The sequence below is a fragment of the Plectropomus leopardus genome, chromosome 19 (assembly GCF_026936395.1).
Source record: "Plectropomus leopardus strain MGB_pleo_1.0 chromosome 19, ASM2693639v1, whole genome shotgun sequence".
Taxonomy (NCBI): Eukaryota; Metazoa; Chordata; class Actinopteri; order Perciformes; family Serranidae; genus Plectropomus; species Plectropomus leopardus.
Window position 1 is genome coordinate 10228393 of NC_142194.1, and position 19690 is coordinate 10248082.

Below are 19690 nucleotides of genomic sequence, written 5' to 3' on the forward strand. Positions count from 1 at the left end.
TAAATTGAGTTTGGATTATACTGCACGAGTTGTTTGAGAATTGGTAAATGGATGTTTTGATATAGTTTTGTTGTTGTTAAACGTGGTCGCATATGACTTTAATTCATCAAGAATTTTCTTTGTTTTTGGATTCTTCGTTCACCATGGAAGCATGCAAGAAAAACAAAGTTTTCTTCCTGAATTGAACTAAACAAGGGGTGAGTAATGGATGTATAAATTATCATTTTGTGGCTGAAGTATCCCTTTAATCCATGCTTTTATTTAATTTGCTACAAGTACAACACTAAAACAACCAAACAATGACTGTATATACTGAGTACATAATAGACTTATTCTTTCCCAACAACACTGTAAAGGAAGCCAAATTAATTACTTTATCCAGTCAGAGGTCTGTATTTCACTCACCCACACTAGAACAAACACACACACAGTCACACAATCCTCCCACCTAGCATTGACTTTATTGAGGCAATATAAACGGCACAAACTCTCCTTGTGTACACTGGAGCATAAAGGGAGCTGATCATGGCCAGAACTCTGCTTTATTAAGACCTCTGTTTACACTCTCCTTTATTGAACATATAAATAAGACTTTAGGTTCTGGTGCCACTTTTACCACTCCCTTAATGCTTCTGGTGGCTCTTATAACATTCGAGCTAACAAAAGCCACTTACACACCCAGCACACCACAGTCTCGCTACGCTCCAACTTTACCAAATGTCTTTCCCAAGCACTGAGGGGGGAAAAAACTGAGCCTGCAGACTGTTTCCACTAATATAATGCCATTTATAAGCAGGAATTAAATCTCATAGCACACCACATTAACAAAATGGTCTTTCACTCGTGGACTTTGAAGTCACTAAATGTCGTCTTCAAAGTTGATGTGGAGCATGCCACAGAAAAGGCCGTTCCATCTGTGTGTGTTTCCTCATATACTGGCTAACCACAATGTGGACTTGACCTTTCGCTGTCAAAACTTCTCTCTGCTTTCCCCTCATCTGTTGTGTTTATCCATCCGTACTTTTCACAGAGGTTGTCATGCGGTTCCCTTACTCAGCATGCCCACGTCCCCCAGACGGTGTGGTTTTCTAGGACTAATGAGGGTAGGATGCTTCTCCTGCTGTTGTGTGTGTGATGCCGTCCCCTCCTCGCCGGAGCCTGCTTCTCATCATCAGGCTGGAGCTGGATGAGGACTGCTGAGCTGGTCACCTCTGGCTCTCCGCTATCAGCTGGAGCGGCTCTGTGATGAACTCCAGAGTGGTGGTTTCCTCGGAGGAGAACCAGAACAAAGCTCAGCTGGGGGTGGGGGGCTGCGCCTGACCTGGGTTGTTAATGCCGGATAATAAGCAGACTCAGCAATTTAGCTGGGTGAGTCATGCGTGGAGACAGAAGTGATGTGAACCTCGAAAGAAGAGTCTTGAATCTGCTGGAAGTAATCATCTGCGTCCCCTTGAGCGTGTTTATCTGTGTTTGAAATGTGATTCAAAATTAAGAAAAAGTTGAAAACATACCGTAAATTATGCCCAGACCACAAGCATCATTTCTCACAAGTCCTCTGACATCACCCTTCATACTAAATCTGTTACCCTGCTGTTTGGAAACGCTCGATGAAGCTTCAGTGGAAGGAAAAAAAACAAGCAAACATTTGATTTAGCATGTTTGCAATGAAACAAATGGTGCTAACAACCCCTGCTGTTTTAGTAAGAGACCCGAGCTTCGAAATAGCTTCCCCGCTGCAGGGAGCTGATTACTGCAGGAACCCTGTTAGCAGCGTCCTCCAGTGGCTCTAGCTATTGCATTCAGACTCTGTGTGTAGTCATGATGTATGTTTAGAGCGATTGCAGCTTCTTTCTCACTTCTAAGTGGTTGGTTTATTCAGGATAGTTGCTGTTTTTCTGTCACTTCATGTCCTGGCGGCACGTTTGGGGACGCCACTATTGGATTTGGGGACGAATATATTCTTAAACGACTGGCAAGGCAGCAGAGCTCCGAGAATTGTAGCCTCTTGGAGGCTCCGTTAACACCCTGTCAGAACACAGAGAGAGGAGATAAAAGCATGCTGGGAACAATGCCCCAAAGCTATGTCTAATCCCTGCACTGCATCCTGGACACTAGCCCTGTGTTAGGAGTAATCACAGCAGCAGCAGCAGCAGTAACCACAGCTCCACACTCAAAACTCTGCGTTTGCTGAACTGTGGAGATTTATGCAGCTTGAGTGGCAGAGGGGGTGGTTACGGTTTCACCACAGGCTTCGGTTCTCATTGCTTGATGTCTGAGAGTGCTGATTAGCGCTGTTGTAGTCATGTCTTAATGGCAGAGGAGATGGGATTCATTCTACTGACAGCCTATAGAAAGGAAGGGAACATATGTTCAGGAAGGGCGAGGATGTATTGGAAAGTGCATTTTGTCAGCATAGATAATTGTCAGTTATGAAAAACAAAACAATCATTACTGTGTGCTGCTGACGCACAAAAGCCAACAAATACAAGTACTGTGATTTTGTATAAGTGACACTTAATATTACAAGGCAGCTGTACTGTCAGGTTGTGTTCTGATGTTGTTAATGAACACCAGGCTCAGGCCTCTAATAGCAGGGAGGAATTCATTATCAGAGTTGTTTGTTTAAAATCAGATTAGAAAATGTTCCCATTGTTTGTGTTCACAAAGATGGACACGGTCTGGTTTCACAGATGCAGGAGAATTTGGATTAAAGGAGGAACACTTTGAAGTTTTCTGTGTATTCTCACATGGTATTTGTATTTTCTCTTGCAGGGAATCTTTTGAGCACGACTGTTCAACACAGACCGACAGCGAAGCAAAAACACTATGGGACGACAGTACCTCTTCAGCTTGTTGGACAAGACTGGAAACCAATCAGCCAACTCAAATATCAGGTGAAGATAAAGTAGTTGATGAAATCAAACACTTTTTTAAAACACTTTTGCTCTGTTTTTTCATCTAGACTTCCAGTTGTCTATCCTGTACTGGTCCAGGTATTTTGACATAAATGATGTCAAGAAATTTGGTATTTGTATTATTGATCCCCTGTAGATTAATTGTAAAGATTCTGGTTACCTCCTCATCTTTGGTCTAGTGCCATCAGGTCATGATTTACTCACAGCACCATAAGGTCAAAATTCCCATGTATATACTAATGAGATTTTGGTGTTCCCAAAGGTCCAGTCACTGTGACCTGGTGTGTCTCATACTCATCAATGCAATATCTCAAGAACACCATTCAGTAATTTCTCCAGATTTGGTGCAAGAATCCATTTGGACCAAAGGATGAACTGATTTGATTTTGGTGGTCAAGTGTCAAGGTCACTGTGATCTTGCTTCTGTCTTATCCTCATGAACAAGATATCTCGAGAAGGACTTGAGGGAAATTCTTCAAATTTGGCACAAATGTCCATTTGGACTCAATCATTAATTGGTTAGATTTTGGTGGTCAGAGGTCAAGGTCACTGTGACCTTGTGCATGTCTCATTCTCATGAAAGCTATATCTCAAAAAGGCCTTGAAGGAATTTCTTCAAATTTGGCACAAACGTCAATTTGGATTCGATGAACGATGAATTGATGGTGGTCAATGATAAATATACCACCACACACTTCTAGTGGGTCATTAGTGATAATGGTGAGGGATTACCTTTGTATGGATGTATACTTTTTTATTGTTTGTTTTGTTTTTAGGTAAATTCCTGCATAGTATACCTTTAAAATTAATGCAAATTTAAGTTAAAATTTTGGATCAGCACATTTTAGATTATCCTTAAACTGTATGGAGCACCTGTAATGAATCCTGCTCTCATGTCAGGACCAAGAGTCAGCTAAGTTTAAGGTTTAAGGGCAGCCACATACAGTCAGACAGAGATAGTAGTCTTTGCCTCACTGTGTTTAAATGAGTGCTTTAATTTAAGCACAGGCGGCTGCACAATATCTGCATTTTAGAAAGGAAGAAATGATTGAAATCTGGGCTTCTTGGCTCTGTTTGGTGTTATAATCCCAGACTTTATAAAAAAAAAAAAAAAACATTGCTGCCAGGCAGACTTAAAAACACAGCTTGAGTTTCCAGGTTGTGTTATTGAGTCAATTCATCAGTGAATTAATTTGTTTTGGCTTAACCAAACAGACATGGTGCCACAAGGTTTCTTTGGGACGTTATTACCCGAAAAACAAAACAAAACTTTACATCAGCGAATTAAAGAACACCCATAATGAAGGTGAAATCAAGCGCTGATTTGAATATATTAGTTCCTTAATAACAATCTAAACAGGCAGTGTCCTATCAATGTTTTCCCTGAAGTTAGAAATCGCAGCTGTCATTAACATTATTTTTGGTGAGCGAGGTCAAAGCATGCATATAGGAAGCTTCTGAACAGAAAATAGCTGGAAGTTAAGTCCCGCATGGCTTGCGCAATGACGATACTGCCTAAAACCTTAAGTGTTCTGCTTCCATATCCTCTTATGATCCACTAGACATTCTTCTCCACGGGGGGTGATGGATGACTTAACCCAGAGCGGCGCTCTTTGCCACAGTTGACCCAGATTGAACTATGTGTGTTAGATGTGTTTGTGTGTGTGGTTGCCGAGCGATGGAGAATGCGAGACAGAGGGATTTTTATTCGTGTGTGTTTCTGTGCCTGAGTGAAAGCGCAGCAAAGGAGAGGAGAGAGGTTGTGCACTGACATGTGGAGGATGAGTGTGTGCGCACAGCACAACCGACAGAAGTGATGTACGACTCGGTGCCACTTCATCTGACTCTGACAGAGACACACGGTCTCTCTCTGTGTTGTTACTCAGGGGTGCGAAGACTCGTGGCTTTCTGCGGGATTAATGTCAAATGCAATAGAAACATAAAGCTAATCCTCTCAGCTCTTGTTCTAAGATACAAAGTCACTTCTTAAGGATTGCTCTCAATTGAAAACAGCCTTCTTGCAAGTTTTCTCACAGCGCTGGGTGGCTCAGTCAAAGTTTCATCAGGATTGTAATTAAACTCTCTTAGAACTAGTTTTTATTTTATTGCCACCCATAGCTCCCATTCATTCGCATAAAGTATAAACATGTAAGATTTAGGGTTGTTTAGTGACATCTAGCAGTGAGGACTGCAGATTGACACCAGCCAGAAACTTAGATTTCCTTCAGTCATTGTATAGGAGGTTTTAGTGGGAGCCAAATTATCCACAGAAGTTTCTTCCACCCCAAAACACATGAACTTGGTGATTTACACCTGTAAAAGTCTAAATAAAGCAGTTTCACATGACAAATCATTATTTCCTCTTCGCTGTTTGACACATTGCAAACCTGCTGCTTTCCCAGCACCTGGTAGCCGTGAGCAGAATTGTCCGCAAAGGTCACCTCCTCCCCCAAAAAAAACAGACCCTGTGATTTAAACCGGTAAATACTTGAAATAAAGCTGATTCACGTTAAGAAGTAGTGTTTCTATGATGCTGTTTGGCATGTCGGATACGTGGTGTTAACCCAGCACCTGCTAATGTGTTCCTCCCTTTTTTTCTCTGATAACTTAAGACCCACAGGTTCAGCTGGTTTTGACCAGGAGCTGAATTACCTTCTGAGGTAATATTGTCGTGGGACATTAAAGCAACAAAAGGTGTCATCTTCTCCAAGGGGGGGGGGCTTTTTACTACAGTCGACGCAAAAACGTGAATGTCTCTATCTAGAGCCAGTGTTTGGTGTTTGTTCTGGGTTACTGTAAAAACATGACAATACAACATGGCAGACTTTGTGGATGGGATTCTGCTGCCTATATAAATATAAACAGCTCAGTCTTGGGACGCAAAAGCAATATTTTTTGGGGGATTTTACACTAAAGAAAACACTTACTGTATTATATTCCATTTCTGCTAATACATCCCCCTACATTTTTTTAATGACCGCTGAAAACTTGTTTATTTAGTCGGTCTTTTAATTGATGAAATTATAAATATAAATATAAATGGATAAACTTTATTGTTATTATTATTTATTAAATCCTACGCACTGGTCCTAAACCATGCCAGCTACCAGAGAACCGAAGCCATCTCTCTTCAATCAAAATGCTATCTGCCCGACTCCATAACCAATCTTTCTCATCCCCTCTCCTGTCTGCTTTCTCTTCAGAGTCACCCTGCATCACTGAAGCTCCTGATTGAAGCGGAAGGTGAGCAGCTGCTCTTGGCTCTGGAGAAAAACGAGTAAGTGTTCCCCCCCATTCATACTTGGCCTGAGCTAGGAACTGAGTGCTTTCCGCAGTACAAATGGGTGACATATGCACTGCCCAGGGGCTACAACTGGGGCTGTAGCCAAGTTGTGTGTCACACATAACAGCCAGGGAAAGGGGGAAATCTTTCTCTCTTGCACCGCTAGTGCAGTACTCTCCTTGCTTTGGTCCTTTTGGTGTACTGAAACAAAGACTTGAAAGACAGGAATTCCTGAATACATCAGGCAGACACTGATGTAAAGCGACATCTTCCTCATTCCTCTCCCTCTATCTTTTTATTTGATCTATTGCCATAACACAGGGGAGAAGGCGGCTTTGTTTGAACACAGCACACACTCCTCGCTCTGTATATTAAGATACTGTCAACACAGTGTCAGTCATGGGACCGGTGCAGAGGGGGAACATCATTTGAAAGAGATCAGGTTATCCGAATAGGTACAGTTTGACAGAGTCTGGATCTGTTTTTGGAGGAATATTTGTCATCTTTGCATTTTTACACGAGAGCTGACTGAACGTGGCCTCAGTTCTCAGACAACCTCCGTGTTGCTGAGAAGAATGGGACGTGATTGATGGAGCAATATGTTTTCCATCCAGCTCTGCTGCCACACATGAGCAACCAGGAACAAGCAGAGCTGTCTGTGTGATAGAGAGAAAAAGGAGGGGGAGGCAAAGAGAGAGAGAGAGAGAGAGAGAGCGGATGGGTTTTTATGTCAGAGTCAGCCTTGAATCTCACTTGTTTTCCCAGACTTAATATATGTAAATTCCACCTGCAGACTGTGGGACAAAGCTTTCAACACCAGCGACCGCAATTTTATGGCTTACCTACTTTGAAAATATTTTGATGGGAAATCACACTCAGTCCTTCTGTCGAATAACATTCCAGCTTTGCACAGGTGGGGATTTTGCAAAGCTGACTTGCAGATTGTCAAATTTTCACCAGCTCCATTTATAGCAGGGAATTACGTTCTCTTACAGTAAAAACATTTCATTTCAAAATGGGAACCAAACTTTTCCCCTGTGATCAGCTACAGTGGAAAAACACCTTGCATTCCCATGCAAAGCCCTCATCCAGCATGACTGTCATCATTGTCCAATAGCACTGAATGTAAATCCCACAGTTGGGTGCAAAAATCAAGCCAAGACGAACAAATAGACGATGGAGAGGTGCAATCTCGATTTTTCTAATGAGCTTGAGCATGATGGCAAGACTCTACTCAAACAAACCTCCATGCATTCCAAATACCGATCTGTCAGAATTCACTCTCAACACTTACATCAGGTCTGGATAACAAGGTTTAATTACCGGCAAGGGCTGCGGATTCTCACACACTTCTGTGATAAGTCAAAATACCACTTCAAAAAATCAAAATAGAAGCTGCTTTACGCCATGCGTGTTTGACAAGACGGATTGCAAATAGGACATGGATTTGAAGAGGATGTGTGCTTTATTGTGTGAGTTTGCTCTGCGGATCAGTGCACCAGAGCCAGAACCGAACCTGCTGTGCTGACATTAAGTGAGGCTTTTTTGTCTGAGGTTGCTGGCAGATTGGCTGCATGCCGCTGATGAAATCCAGTTGTTCAAACACAGCCGGCATTAGTAGACGGGGAGGAAAAAAACATGGTCCAGAATGAAATGATCTGGTTTAAACTCCCGGATTTATTTTTGTTTGCCCAGGTCTTTGTTAATAAATAGCGCTGGCAACTAAACACGAGCGAGCTGTGCTGAACAGCTGAACGGCATCATTTTCAGTTGTATCGAGAGGTGAACATGCTCAGCGTGTGTCTGAACTCAGATCACCCCTGCAGTGTAATTGAGAGGAGTAGAGGTCGCCTGGAGAGGCTGGGATGCATGAAAAGTTTATCGCAAGCTGCTTGAAATGATTACATTTATTTGTTTCTATTTTAAAGCCTATTTATTGCAAAACTTAAGTCATCTGTATTTACCTCAGTGTATTAAATAGCTGAAACTAAATCTGACTTATTGTTAAGATTATAACTTTGACATTTGAAGGTCTTATGTTTAAACTTCAGCTTGATCCCCGCTGTAACAATTTTGGCCCAATAAACTTCTTCTTAGAGAGCCCAGTCAACAGCTTTAGGGAATTAAGTTCATCCTCAGTGAACTACACACTGAAGGAAACGTTTTATGCTACAATCTGTGACTTTTTTATACCCATTTGATGTGAAACTTTTGATGTGAAACTTAAATTCTAAGCGGCAAATGTCAGTGTTATTCATATTCTTATAAAGAATTCAGATATTCTCATCTTTCAAACCCATTTGACACCAATGGCATGCTGAGCTGTCACATACCGTCAGTCCATTTATGACAAATCGGTGACTTTAAGAGAGACAGATACTTTCAAAAGAACTCATGAGCTTTTGACTTCATGGGGCAATATTTAAACGATCTATAGTGCATGGTTTTAAGTGCATGCTCCAAGTTCATTTATGGTGTGTCAAACTCTACTTTTGCTTGCATAATCTTGGCAAAAAGTAAAGTGTAAGCGGCAAAGAAGTTGCATTTAGACCCTTAGTTATCGTAGCTGTATGTAACATGAATTCAACTAATCTGTGTCGTCTCCCAGCTCCTTCAATTGGTGCACTGCTATGTACATGATGGTTTCAGCAAATTGGAGAAGCAAGTGTTTTTCTGCCGAGAGGAATACATTAAGAGAGCAATATTGTCGTGGGACATTAAAGCAACAAAACTAAATACTTAACATATAAACTTGTAAGAGAAAACATAACTAAATGTGTAGCTTCTCAAATAATTAGTAAAGTTATGCTGCTCCTGGTGCATAGCTTCTCTGTAGCGGGGAGTTTAACAATAGCTCTGCTCTGCTCTCTGCTACGTTCACATTTTTTAAGAATGACATTAATATTTTCCTCATTAAGGAATAATCACAAACATTTTTCAAATAAATTAACACAAAGGTGATTGAGTCTACGGCCCACTGATGATGAACTTCATGTCGGTAACATTTTTTCGAAAAAATGCTGTGTTAAGTTACTGCTCATGCAAAGCAAATATTACCTACAGCTGCAGCTTCACATTAAAATCATTTCACTTGTAAAACACAAGTTGGCTTTTATTATGACGTAGTCACAGGAAATGCAATGTGTTTATCGGTGAGATGAGCAACGCCACCTCTACCACCGTCAGCTTTTCTTAACAGTGGATCAGTGTAATATTGCAGGGAGTACTGGACCAGTCAGCAGCGACAGTGAGCTGTTATATGAAGAGATGCACACCTCCAACTTAGTGAGGTAACCAATTCTTTTCACTGTGCCCTGCTGTCTACAGAATCATGCCATGTGCAGCATAAAATCAGATCATGGTTGCTCACAGAATAATGGAAAAATCCCAAATATCACCTGACTTCTTTATTATAACAACAGTAGTTTATTTTGCCTCCAGAACTCTGTGACCTTTTATGTTAAACCACATTCGCTGCTACCACCAGTAACTACAGGTGTCGCCAAATCAACCAAGACTGGAATCATTGGGATTGCCACTTTAATAATGTATTATTTCTCTTACCCTCAACCCGTCCCAGTGTGTGTAACAAGAGTATACGTGTTGTGAACCCACCTATGTTGACATCTCACTGTCTGACTTTAGTCCATGTTTTTTTTTTTCGGTCAATGGCACAATTGCTTTCTGCTCCCTCAAAATAGCAATACATAAACAATGTGCTTGACCACAGACCCACTGGCGCAAGTACATATGTGATTTAAACAACATGGGTGCTGGCCGTGAAACTGTCATCTGCGTCAGTCTAACACTAGCAATGACAGCTGCACTGTACACTCTGCAATGGGGTGTAAGATAAGGCCCACACTGTATCAAATCTCCTCATGATATTTGTGAGAATTTGTAATAATTCTCTGTGGCATCCTCTCAGTGGTGTGTTCAGTTAAAAAAAAAAACATTTGAGGGTAACATTGTAACTGTTACTTTGTCTTTGGTATTATTAAAGTATTTCCAATCACAAATGCATGCTGTTTCAGAAGTCTGCTTGTACTAAAAGCGCTGCTCCTTACTTTGATGGTGAGCTGTGTAGTGTCAGTGGCACAGATGACATTTAGAAAGCCTGTAACATGAAGAAAACTGCTCTCGATAGTACAAAGCTAGTGTGTTTGTGAGCCAATATGGAGCAGTGTTTGGTGTGTCTGCTCTTTGGCATTAAGCACCGCGGAAGCAGGAGACATAGGCATCAGATATTCCTACATTTCCGGACACCCTTTGAAAGCAGCCTGTTGTGGAGATGGAAAGGGCGCACACTGCCTGGAGCAACGTGTCAACCATGCGAACTTGCGCTCCAAATGATGGTTCAAGAGACGGCTGCCTGAGAGATCAAGGCCCTCTTCTTGTGGAAATGCTGCCTTTTTGTACATCCACGTTTTACTGTATCTTCACAGTTCTGCTTTTAATTCTGTTCTGCATCCAGTTGCTTTAGATTAGAGTGTGAACATCAAATTAACAATTTTTAGTGTGACTCAGCAATTAATGATGCTTGCCCTCATTTGTAAAAAGATGACATTTTTATGCGCATAAAGAAAGGCATCTACAGATAGCCTCATTTAAACTCAAACGCGAAGGACATATTCGTTTGCATCCTAATCAATTGAAGCCTCGTGGGAAATAGTCAACAAATTACCCACAAGAAAAGAGCATGGGCTATAGACAGTGTTGGTTTTAGCTCCCAGTGTTTTTGTAAGCAATGTATTTTTGATCATTAGCTACTGTAGTCCTCTGTGGAAAAGCATTCATGCAGGAAAACCAACAGTGAATAAAGCCCTGAAGTGGATGTTAATATTAAAACACTTCTTTAATTAGTAGTTTGATTCCAAAGTTCAATGCCAAACATATAAATCAGAAAATTCAGTGTCAGGAGATGTCAAGGATTAGAGATCTGATCAGAATGAAGTCAGTTTTCTGACCAAAGTATGAAAGGCTTTTGTATCCTGCAGGCGCAGAAAGTTCAGGTTTTTACCCTGGACATTAATTAGCTGAGGTGGTAATGATGATGCTATCAGCAGGAAGGTACTGATGATAAAATGCAAGTCCAGAAAATTAAACTTTAAATTAACCTCAGAGCAGTTTTAGCCCAGCAGTATTGCTCATGCGTCCCTAGAAAAGAAATACTCAACTTGCTTTGCTTGGGGACAACTTTTGCAAAATGACAGGTGGCCAGGGGCCAGTTGCAGCAGCCCCATACGTGTTATAAGGATTACAGGACGTTTCTAGGATTTAGGGATGTTTGTAGGATTTTAGCATGTGTCTAGGGTTTCAGAAAATTTCATTTTAGGATGTATCTTGGATTTTAGGATATTTTAGATATTAGGACATTTAAAGGATTTTAGGACGTTTCAAGGACTTTAGGGTATTTCTAGGATTTTAGGACGTTTCCAGGATTTCAGGACATTCTAAGGATTTTTTTACATTTCTCAGATTTCAGGACATTTCTAGAATTTTAGGACATTTTCAGTGAGACAGTTCTAGAATTTTAGAACGTGTCTAGGATTTCAGGAAATTTCTAGGAATTTATGATGTTTCCAGGATTTTAGGACGTTTCTCAGATTTAAGGACATTAGGGGATCTTTTTTGATAAAACAGTCTCTATTCTGATGCTGTTTTATGCACGTTTTCACCTTATGTATACTAAAAGTACAAAAACAATTCCCAGTGTGAATCACTTTATTTTTATTGTGAATTTAAAAACGGTTGGCAGGCCACCTGGCACCCTATTGGGGGGCCATAAATTGAGTATAACTCCCCTAGAGAATAATCCCTGTTGGCATCTCATCTTTCAGTCGACGACTAAACAGAAGCTTCACATAGGATTTGCTTTGTAAAATAGCACCTTTGTTCTGAAGGTTTAGACTCTGAACCCATAAGAGAAACCCTGACTTTTTTGCACATCTGAACTGTGGTTGGGACAGTTGTTGAGCTTTGACCACTGGGTGTGGAAGTATTTATCATCACGCTGTTCTGGCAGCTCTTGCCGCTTTGTGGCTTTGAACAAGAGGCCTCCAGGCATATCAATACGAGTCCCAAGCTGAGCAGGCAGCGTGCTCTCCATCCGTGTTTCCCTTTCTAATGGACTGCAGGATCACTGAGAGGAGGCCTGGGGCTCGTCAGCTGGGTGGAGGATGTTCTCGGTTGCGTGCACTTGAGGTTTCTCCCTGCTCATCATGTTTTTTAGCCTTAAGCATAAGGAGCCTAGAGGCTTGGCTATCCGTCTTTTGGACTCTGTTGTGCTGCGAGACAAACACGCACACTCTAATCAGGCCTTTTCCCTGGACAGAGGGCAGGCAGAGGATATGTTTTACTTAGTCAAAGGCCTGGCTGCAAACTTCTTCTATCTCTGTAGTGTTCGGAAGAACAATAAAATTCAGCCTGGACTGGATCCAGACACAATTTGTCCCGGTTTGCATATTTGGTCTTTGGGATGTTATTTCACTCCATATCTCAGGCTGGACTGCTGCTGGTCTGTGACCCGTTGCTTCTCTCAATGAAGTCGTCTTCATGTCTCACTGAAAACACAGGCAGGAAACAGCCTCTCCTGGGGAGCTGGACAAACAGAAGGCTAAATGCGCAGCACAAATAACCAACCCTTTCTGGAAAATGGACATCTCCTGTAAGCTCTTTTGTTGAGTTGCAGTGTCCTCGGCTGCTGAGCCACACACAGATTGTTTAAGAAACGTCAAAACTCAATGTGTGTCCCATGTGTGTCAAATCCTTCCTCTTGTCATTAAGCCAGGAGTGAGTCAAGGAGTGTATCAAATCCTTCAACAAGTCTGAGCTTCAGCTCACTCAAGCTGAACAGTTTAAAATGTGTTTATTACAGATTTGAAAGTCTATAATAACTGCTTCATGCTCGTAATGTTCGGGGGACAATGTCTCTGAGCACGGCTTGCAGACATTCAACAGTGTTTAAAGGTTCTGCATGCAACAATCAGAGCATGAATAAAGCGGCAAACAGCTATTTCCTATGCAGAGATATTGTGGAGTGAAGGTGATCTGTGCAATGAATTGTCACGCTTCCTCTGTGTGTCTTGTTATCGGAGCTTCTCTGTTCAGACGGTCTAGTCATGTGTGCACGTTTGTGTGTGTTTCTCACGGTGACAGGGTAGTCGTGAAAGTTCAATGGGTATCTTACGCTGCATTTTTACCGAAACAACCCAGTCACAAAAAGTATCGAAATGTCAAAGTATACCTAAATTAAATTTTTTCTGTGCGAATTAGTAAACCACCTTTGTTGTTGAGCTGCTCTCCATGGGTTTACTGTCCATTTAACGTCTGCCCAGTTAGCACAAGCTAACACACCAGCATCAGCTCATATCCAACACAGTTTCTTTTGAAAACATGGTAAAAACATAATGAGAAACTTAGTAATACATGTCATGCGAATTGGGAGTGACCTAAAAATTAGCCATACGGAAGGGGCTATTATTTAATCTTATCCAAAAAACTTGGGGAAAATGTCTAGACTATGTCCAACTATGTTTATAATTCTTATAATTATAGGCTTATATTAAAATTGTGACCCAGAAAAGTTTTTCACTTTTTAGTTAGACCCTGGCTTGTTCCTGCCTCTAGACTGATTTGGAGAGTTTTGAATAGGTTTTAGTTTTGTTTGTTGTTTTTTTTAAATAGAAAACAAAAAACGTTCACATTTTAGTTTTAAACTTTCAGGACTTCTTATAATCTGTGAATGTGATTTTGCAACATAATGGAAACCCAATTAGTGCAATTCTTTTTGTGCCATACAAGTCTCCAAATATCTGCCGATTAAGTGGATAAGAATAAAAGCTTCCTTTTGTTGAAATCCCATTTAATACTTCCCATAGTACCGTAGTTCCATGCTTTTTCTGCATCCTGACATTCCCTCGTTGTAGAGCTGGAGTAAGAATATGTGCATAAAGAAGAGTATATTACGAGAAAGACGGGAGAAGAGGGACAATTTTAAAGAAAGGTCCAAGTCTCTATCCACGAAGGCATTAAAGCTGGAGATGTGCACTTCCTGTTATGCTCCTGTAATCACTGTGGACATGACATTATAATAGAGCCTTGCTCCTGATTATCTTATCTGAAGCTCACATCTGTATCCCCTGTCAGTGAGTTATCAGCCTGTCCTCTGATCTATTAGCCCAGCATTTCCAGAAAAAGGGATATGCATGGGCAGTTAGACAGTGGTCGAATGAGTCATTGGCAGGTGTGCACTGTACAATTCAGTGAAATTAATTGTGTGGAGGGCAGAAAAAGTTCAGCCTACTGACTAACCAATGGCATATATGAACACACACAAAATCTAGAAATACTGCATGCTCATACCAATGCTCATTTATTCTCTCTCTTCTGCGGACAAATCAGCAAAGTTCAAGCACACACACACACACACACAGCATTTTCTAAACCTTACTTCCAGGAAAAGGATGCACTGAGGTTAACTCTAGCCTTTGTACCTTTCTTGTTACCCTCGCGGCTGCAAGGCCATGATATACTGTGATTCATTAGTTTCAAAGACAAGCCTTGGAAATGGGCTCGTCTCTGTCCAGAGCCCACGCCTTTCAACTACTTCTTTCAAAAGGGAATTTTTTGGAGGAAGCTTCCCTCTTTTGAATCGCCTTCTCAGAAGCTCCAATTATTTTCAAGCTTAGAGCAGTAATTAATAAGGTGGACTCGCCACTACATGTTCCTAATTAATTAGGAGGCGCCCAGTTAACACTTGGAAGCTCTAAGAACAGCTTGTCCCTTCTTTCAGGATGAAGAAGAATGAGATGCACATTCACAGTGTCCTTTTAATGTTCCTGTATGTATGTGTCTTATAAAGGAATTTTTATTGTTAGAAACTCCTCGACCCAACCTTCAAGCTTACTTCAAAGCCTGAAAACAACTCAGCCTGCTCACCTGGTGTCACTTTTTTTTAGTCTAGCTTTCCAGTCCTTCCCCTGTTCTTTTGATATAAATGAACTAGTATTTTATGGGCATTTTTTCCCAAGATGTTGTCATGTGCTTGACATAAGAAAACTGAAAACTATCTCACCTAAATTTGATATTTTGTTCCCCTATAGACATGCTTGTGTCCGAAATTAACTTTTTGACGCAGTGGCCAAGGTGGCTGCTGCACCAGCAGAGCATATTTTTTAATGCCGAAAATGAATGAATAAATTGCCTTTTTTTGTTTCACATATAGGCCTACATTTGTAACGGATAAAGTGGAGCTGGTTGCTGTTGACAATGTGTTTGCCATTTTTGCTCAAACTACGGGGCCTCCGTGTTAATATTTTATAACCTTTATAAGTATGTGCACAACCCATGCTTGCATTGGATCGGCAGATAGTTGACGAGGTAGATGTACTACTAGAGAGACTGGTAGGTTACCAAGAAGAAAGTGGGTATACTCTCCTACATATTCCAATGGCGTTTTGGCTCATAGGTGGGTACGCTGTAAAATGCAAATATTTTAAATTTAACCTCTGGACGTAAGGCCTACCCCCTCACTAAAAAGTCCATTCTCAGTGTTTGTTCACAGCAGGCTTCATGTTTCAGGATTTTTCTCCCAAACTAGTCTTATCACAAAATCATACCTACCCTAAACACAGATTTAACATGAGCACAGACAAACTTTTCCTCCTCAGCAGATAATGTGAAAACCTTGTAGTGTAAAATCCTGCACATACATCATTCTGCACAGTGAAGGTCAAACAAGTAAAGTCATATTCACTTGAGTGGAGGGGGACTTTTAAGTATAAAACTGAAGAAAATGAAGATTGAGTATCAGACTCAGTAGCTTGTTAAAAAAGACATTGTGTGCAGTGATAGGGGTCTTCCCCTCTCCACCCTGAGCCTTTTACCAGACGGACCACAGGGGTCTCAGGACTCCAGCTGGTAGATCTATTCGTCAGCTTCCCTCCGTTCTCCACAAAGAACACGGCCAAATGAAACCTGCTGTAAGCAGCAGTTTCTCTCTGGGGGACGAGCCATCGCTCATTACTTACCTTCACCGAAGAGCTTACGGAGAGTCCTGCAGATACAAAATGCCCTGTTTTTATGATAGAGTGTGTTGTTGAGGCTGCATTTAGCAGTCTAATATATATATGCATTTAAAACAATACAATTTGACAAAGGGATGTTGACTGTTATCCGTTAATTGGTTGACCACCGATAATATTTTTGTCGTTATTAGGTTATTTTGCTATTTGCTACACTGTGCATCTGGGTCTGGTGAGAGCTAGTTAGTGGTGCTGCTTATTTGGTAATTATCACCAATATAGACTGTATAATAAAGATGGACGACACGCCACCACTTTCCCCCACTATGCTTAAGTGAAGCAAAAATATCTGTGATACGGCCGCTGCCATCTTGCACTGGTAACGTCATTCGGTGCCAGATTCTGCTCAGCAGCAATCTCAATGGTGGGGAAGTTCCTGCCAAAACAACCGTCTGACCAGTTGCAAGCAGAGCCATTGGAGGCGAATGCATGGATTGGCATATACAGCTGTCAATCATGGCAAAAAAAAATCACCTTTTTGTAGAATTAAATGACTCATTAAGACCAAACTTATAAAAACAATCACTTGAACAAACATCAGAGTTATGGAATACACACTGGCAAACAGAGACAACCAGACAGCCCTCACCCCTGTTGTTTTTCATCTTTCATATGAGTCATCTGTTAAGAGCCCTTCCTTGCATTATTATGAACCCGGTGTACAATGTTAGAGACACAGTAGCAATTCAAAGTCAGAACAATAAAAGCCAGTGTGTCATTTTAAACAGGCGCCTATGCATCTTGTAAAGCAAGTTTGCATTAAAAAATATGAACAGAGGGGATTTTGAAGGTAGACCAGGCCATATTTTTAATTTTCAGACCTTCATGTAACGTCTTTGTAACATTTAATGGAGCATAATCCAAGGCTTTATCCGCAAGAATATTTATTGCACTTTTTAACATGTTCCAGACAGCTGATAAAGTATAAGCACGTATTAATTCCTTTATTTCCAGCTCTCCATCCATCTTGTGAATGTGTTAAGAAAAAATCCTTGGAATAAGAGCGTGACCTCATGTTTTATACATGTCTGCTCTTGACTCCACTAAATCAGACGGAAGAGGTACTAAATGTCTATTTCTGAACACTATTATGAATGTTGCTTTTGAACTATGAATACAGAATACTGGAATAATTTCACACCACAACTATATTGAAAGTGTCATCTTTAGATCTCTTATGATACTGTTGCCTTTCACATTAGCACGGTAGCTTTTTTGCATATGACATCATAAATTCATACGCTGTCCAGATAGAGGACAACTGGAGGCAAAGACTACACTCACTGCACAAATGCTTATGATTTCCTCTGTTTATGTGTATGTTTTAATAAATCAGACAACTGAGGGCACCTGATGTCCCGAATATAGTAGGACATAAAGGTGATAACTAAAAAAAAGTTGTAGTCATGGACCTAATCGCATACAACAAAGTTGTAGTCCTTGAGACTCTTGAACGCTTTCATCTGGTAGACTATGTAGTCGACCCAAGAAAATCTTGGGCGACTGAAATTCTACTTACTTTTAAACCATTCGTTTGGTCAATGAAAATGGGTCCACCAAAGCCCTTTTTTCTTCTGTCACAGGACTCGACATTAACACTTTAACTGTTTAAACTGTGTTCAGACAAGTTGAACGCCCCAAGTAAAGAGTAAAAGTGATCATGACTGTAATATTATCCCGAAAACTGCACACTGTAACACTTTTCCACCTGAGCTGAGTGTGAGAGTCTGTCTCAACACTGTTGAACAGGAGAAAAATATGACAAACTGGACACTATATGACGATGTCATTTACAATGAGAAAACGCTGCGATCATCACTGTCATGAGTCGTCCAATCACAGTGAAGAAGGGGCAGGACAAATACCACAAAGACCTACTACCACAGGGGACAAATGCAAGTGCTGAACAACAACTTTTTTAGCTGGGAAAACAAACGTGGACACATGGCCTTATTAAAGTAACACCAGTGATTGTCCAACCATTGAGAATTTGGTTGGACAAGAGCATATTGACCAAGCGATCAACCAGCCAACCAAAAGGTGACAGCCCCGGCGTTAAATTTAACATCAGTAATGTTTTTCTTCATTTTGAATGAATCACATATCAGTTTCAATTTTATGATAATACCTGCTGCCTGCAGATTCATCCAACCCTTTTATGCAGTCACATTCCTCTATTTCCAATTCATGCAGTTTTCAGATTTATCACTTTCTGCCCCCCATCTGAATCTAATTTCATAATAGTCAAGTGATTGTAAAAAAAAATAAAAATAAAAAAAAAGCTATAAAACCACCCATTCTCTTCTTGGGCTTGTTGCAGGAACATTAACTTGTGTAAATACTGGATATTCCTGTACATACTTACATTAGAAGTTTTGTCTTTATGATCATAACATTTTTATCTAACAAATAAATAAACAAACATAACATTTTACAAGCATGCCTCTTTATGTTCACTGCTTTGTTTTTGAAATTAAAAAGATAAATCACAAAGTACTGTAATTTTAATGTGGATTTTTCACTGTTAATATATGACAGCAGTAACTGAACTTGGAGAAGCGAAATTGTAACCGTGTTGTCTTCCCAAAATGTCTGCAATAATGTCATAGTTGTTGTAGTTTGTAGACTTGGGGGAAATAAGCAAGCAAAATAAAATGACTATCTCCAGGGGCTCGTGTGCTACTGAAATGCAGCTGTGAAAGTAGAGCAAAAACACACACTTTCTCTTTATATATTTGACTTGTATGCCCATAAGGATTGTTTTTACACTCAAGAAACAGTAGCAGGAGTGTAAGACGGACTTATTCGAAAATGAATTGACAGACAATTGCTAGGAAACGTGGCTCTATTAGAAGTTGAGTACAAAAGTTAGTTTTAAGCATTCGTCAGCCAAGGCCGTCTATCTTCTTCTTCCTTTCCATCAGACTGTTTGACTCTCTGTCTTGGATTCTGGCTCACAATCTCTCCCTTTCACCTATTTAAGCAAACAGTCTCCATAAATTGTCGTGAAATCTAATTTTCTCAAGGCTTTGGGGTGCCAAAGGGAATAAACAAAAGCAGCCAAAGTTTTCGACCTCTGCGGCTGCTGACCATAAAGATAATCAGTCCAGGCTCACAGTCCTGGCTCCCATCCTCCCTCTGACAGACAGACAAATAGACGTGCCGGAGTTACAGTGTGAGTTAGGCTGGGAGGGAATGCTCGCTCTACATGTCCTCCATCCTGTTCTGTCCGTTCTCACAGTCCACTGACCTTCCTATGACCAGCACTCCCCGTGTGTGGGGGTCACTGACTGAGCGAAGAAGCCACGCGTGGTCATCAGTCAGACGGTCAGATTTGGGCTGAAGGAAGCCTGTCTCTTTTAGCTGATCTAGGAGTTTTTTCTCCCTTATGTTGCCCGACACATGCT

The 19690-nt window shown here is 40.8% G+C and overlaps 1 protein-coding gene across 1 annotated transcript in view; it reads left to right on the forward strand.

Annotated features, from left to right (window-relative positions):
• adam12a (ADAM metallopeptidase domain 12a) overlaps nucleotides 1–19690 on the forward strand; it is a 105508-nt gene that overhangs the window by 14518 nt on the left and 71300 nt on the right. The window contains exons 2-3 of the mRNA XM_042508543.2: nucleotides 2773–2894; nucleotides 6119–6192. Coding sequence (XP_042364477.1) covers nucleotides 2773–2894; nucleotides 6119–6192 — 196 coding nt within the window. The remainder of the gene's footprint in view (nucleotides 1–2772; nucleotides 2895–6118; nucleotides 6193–19690) is intronic.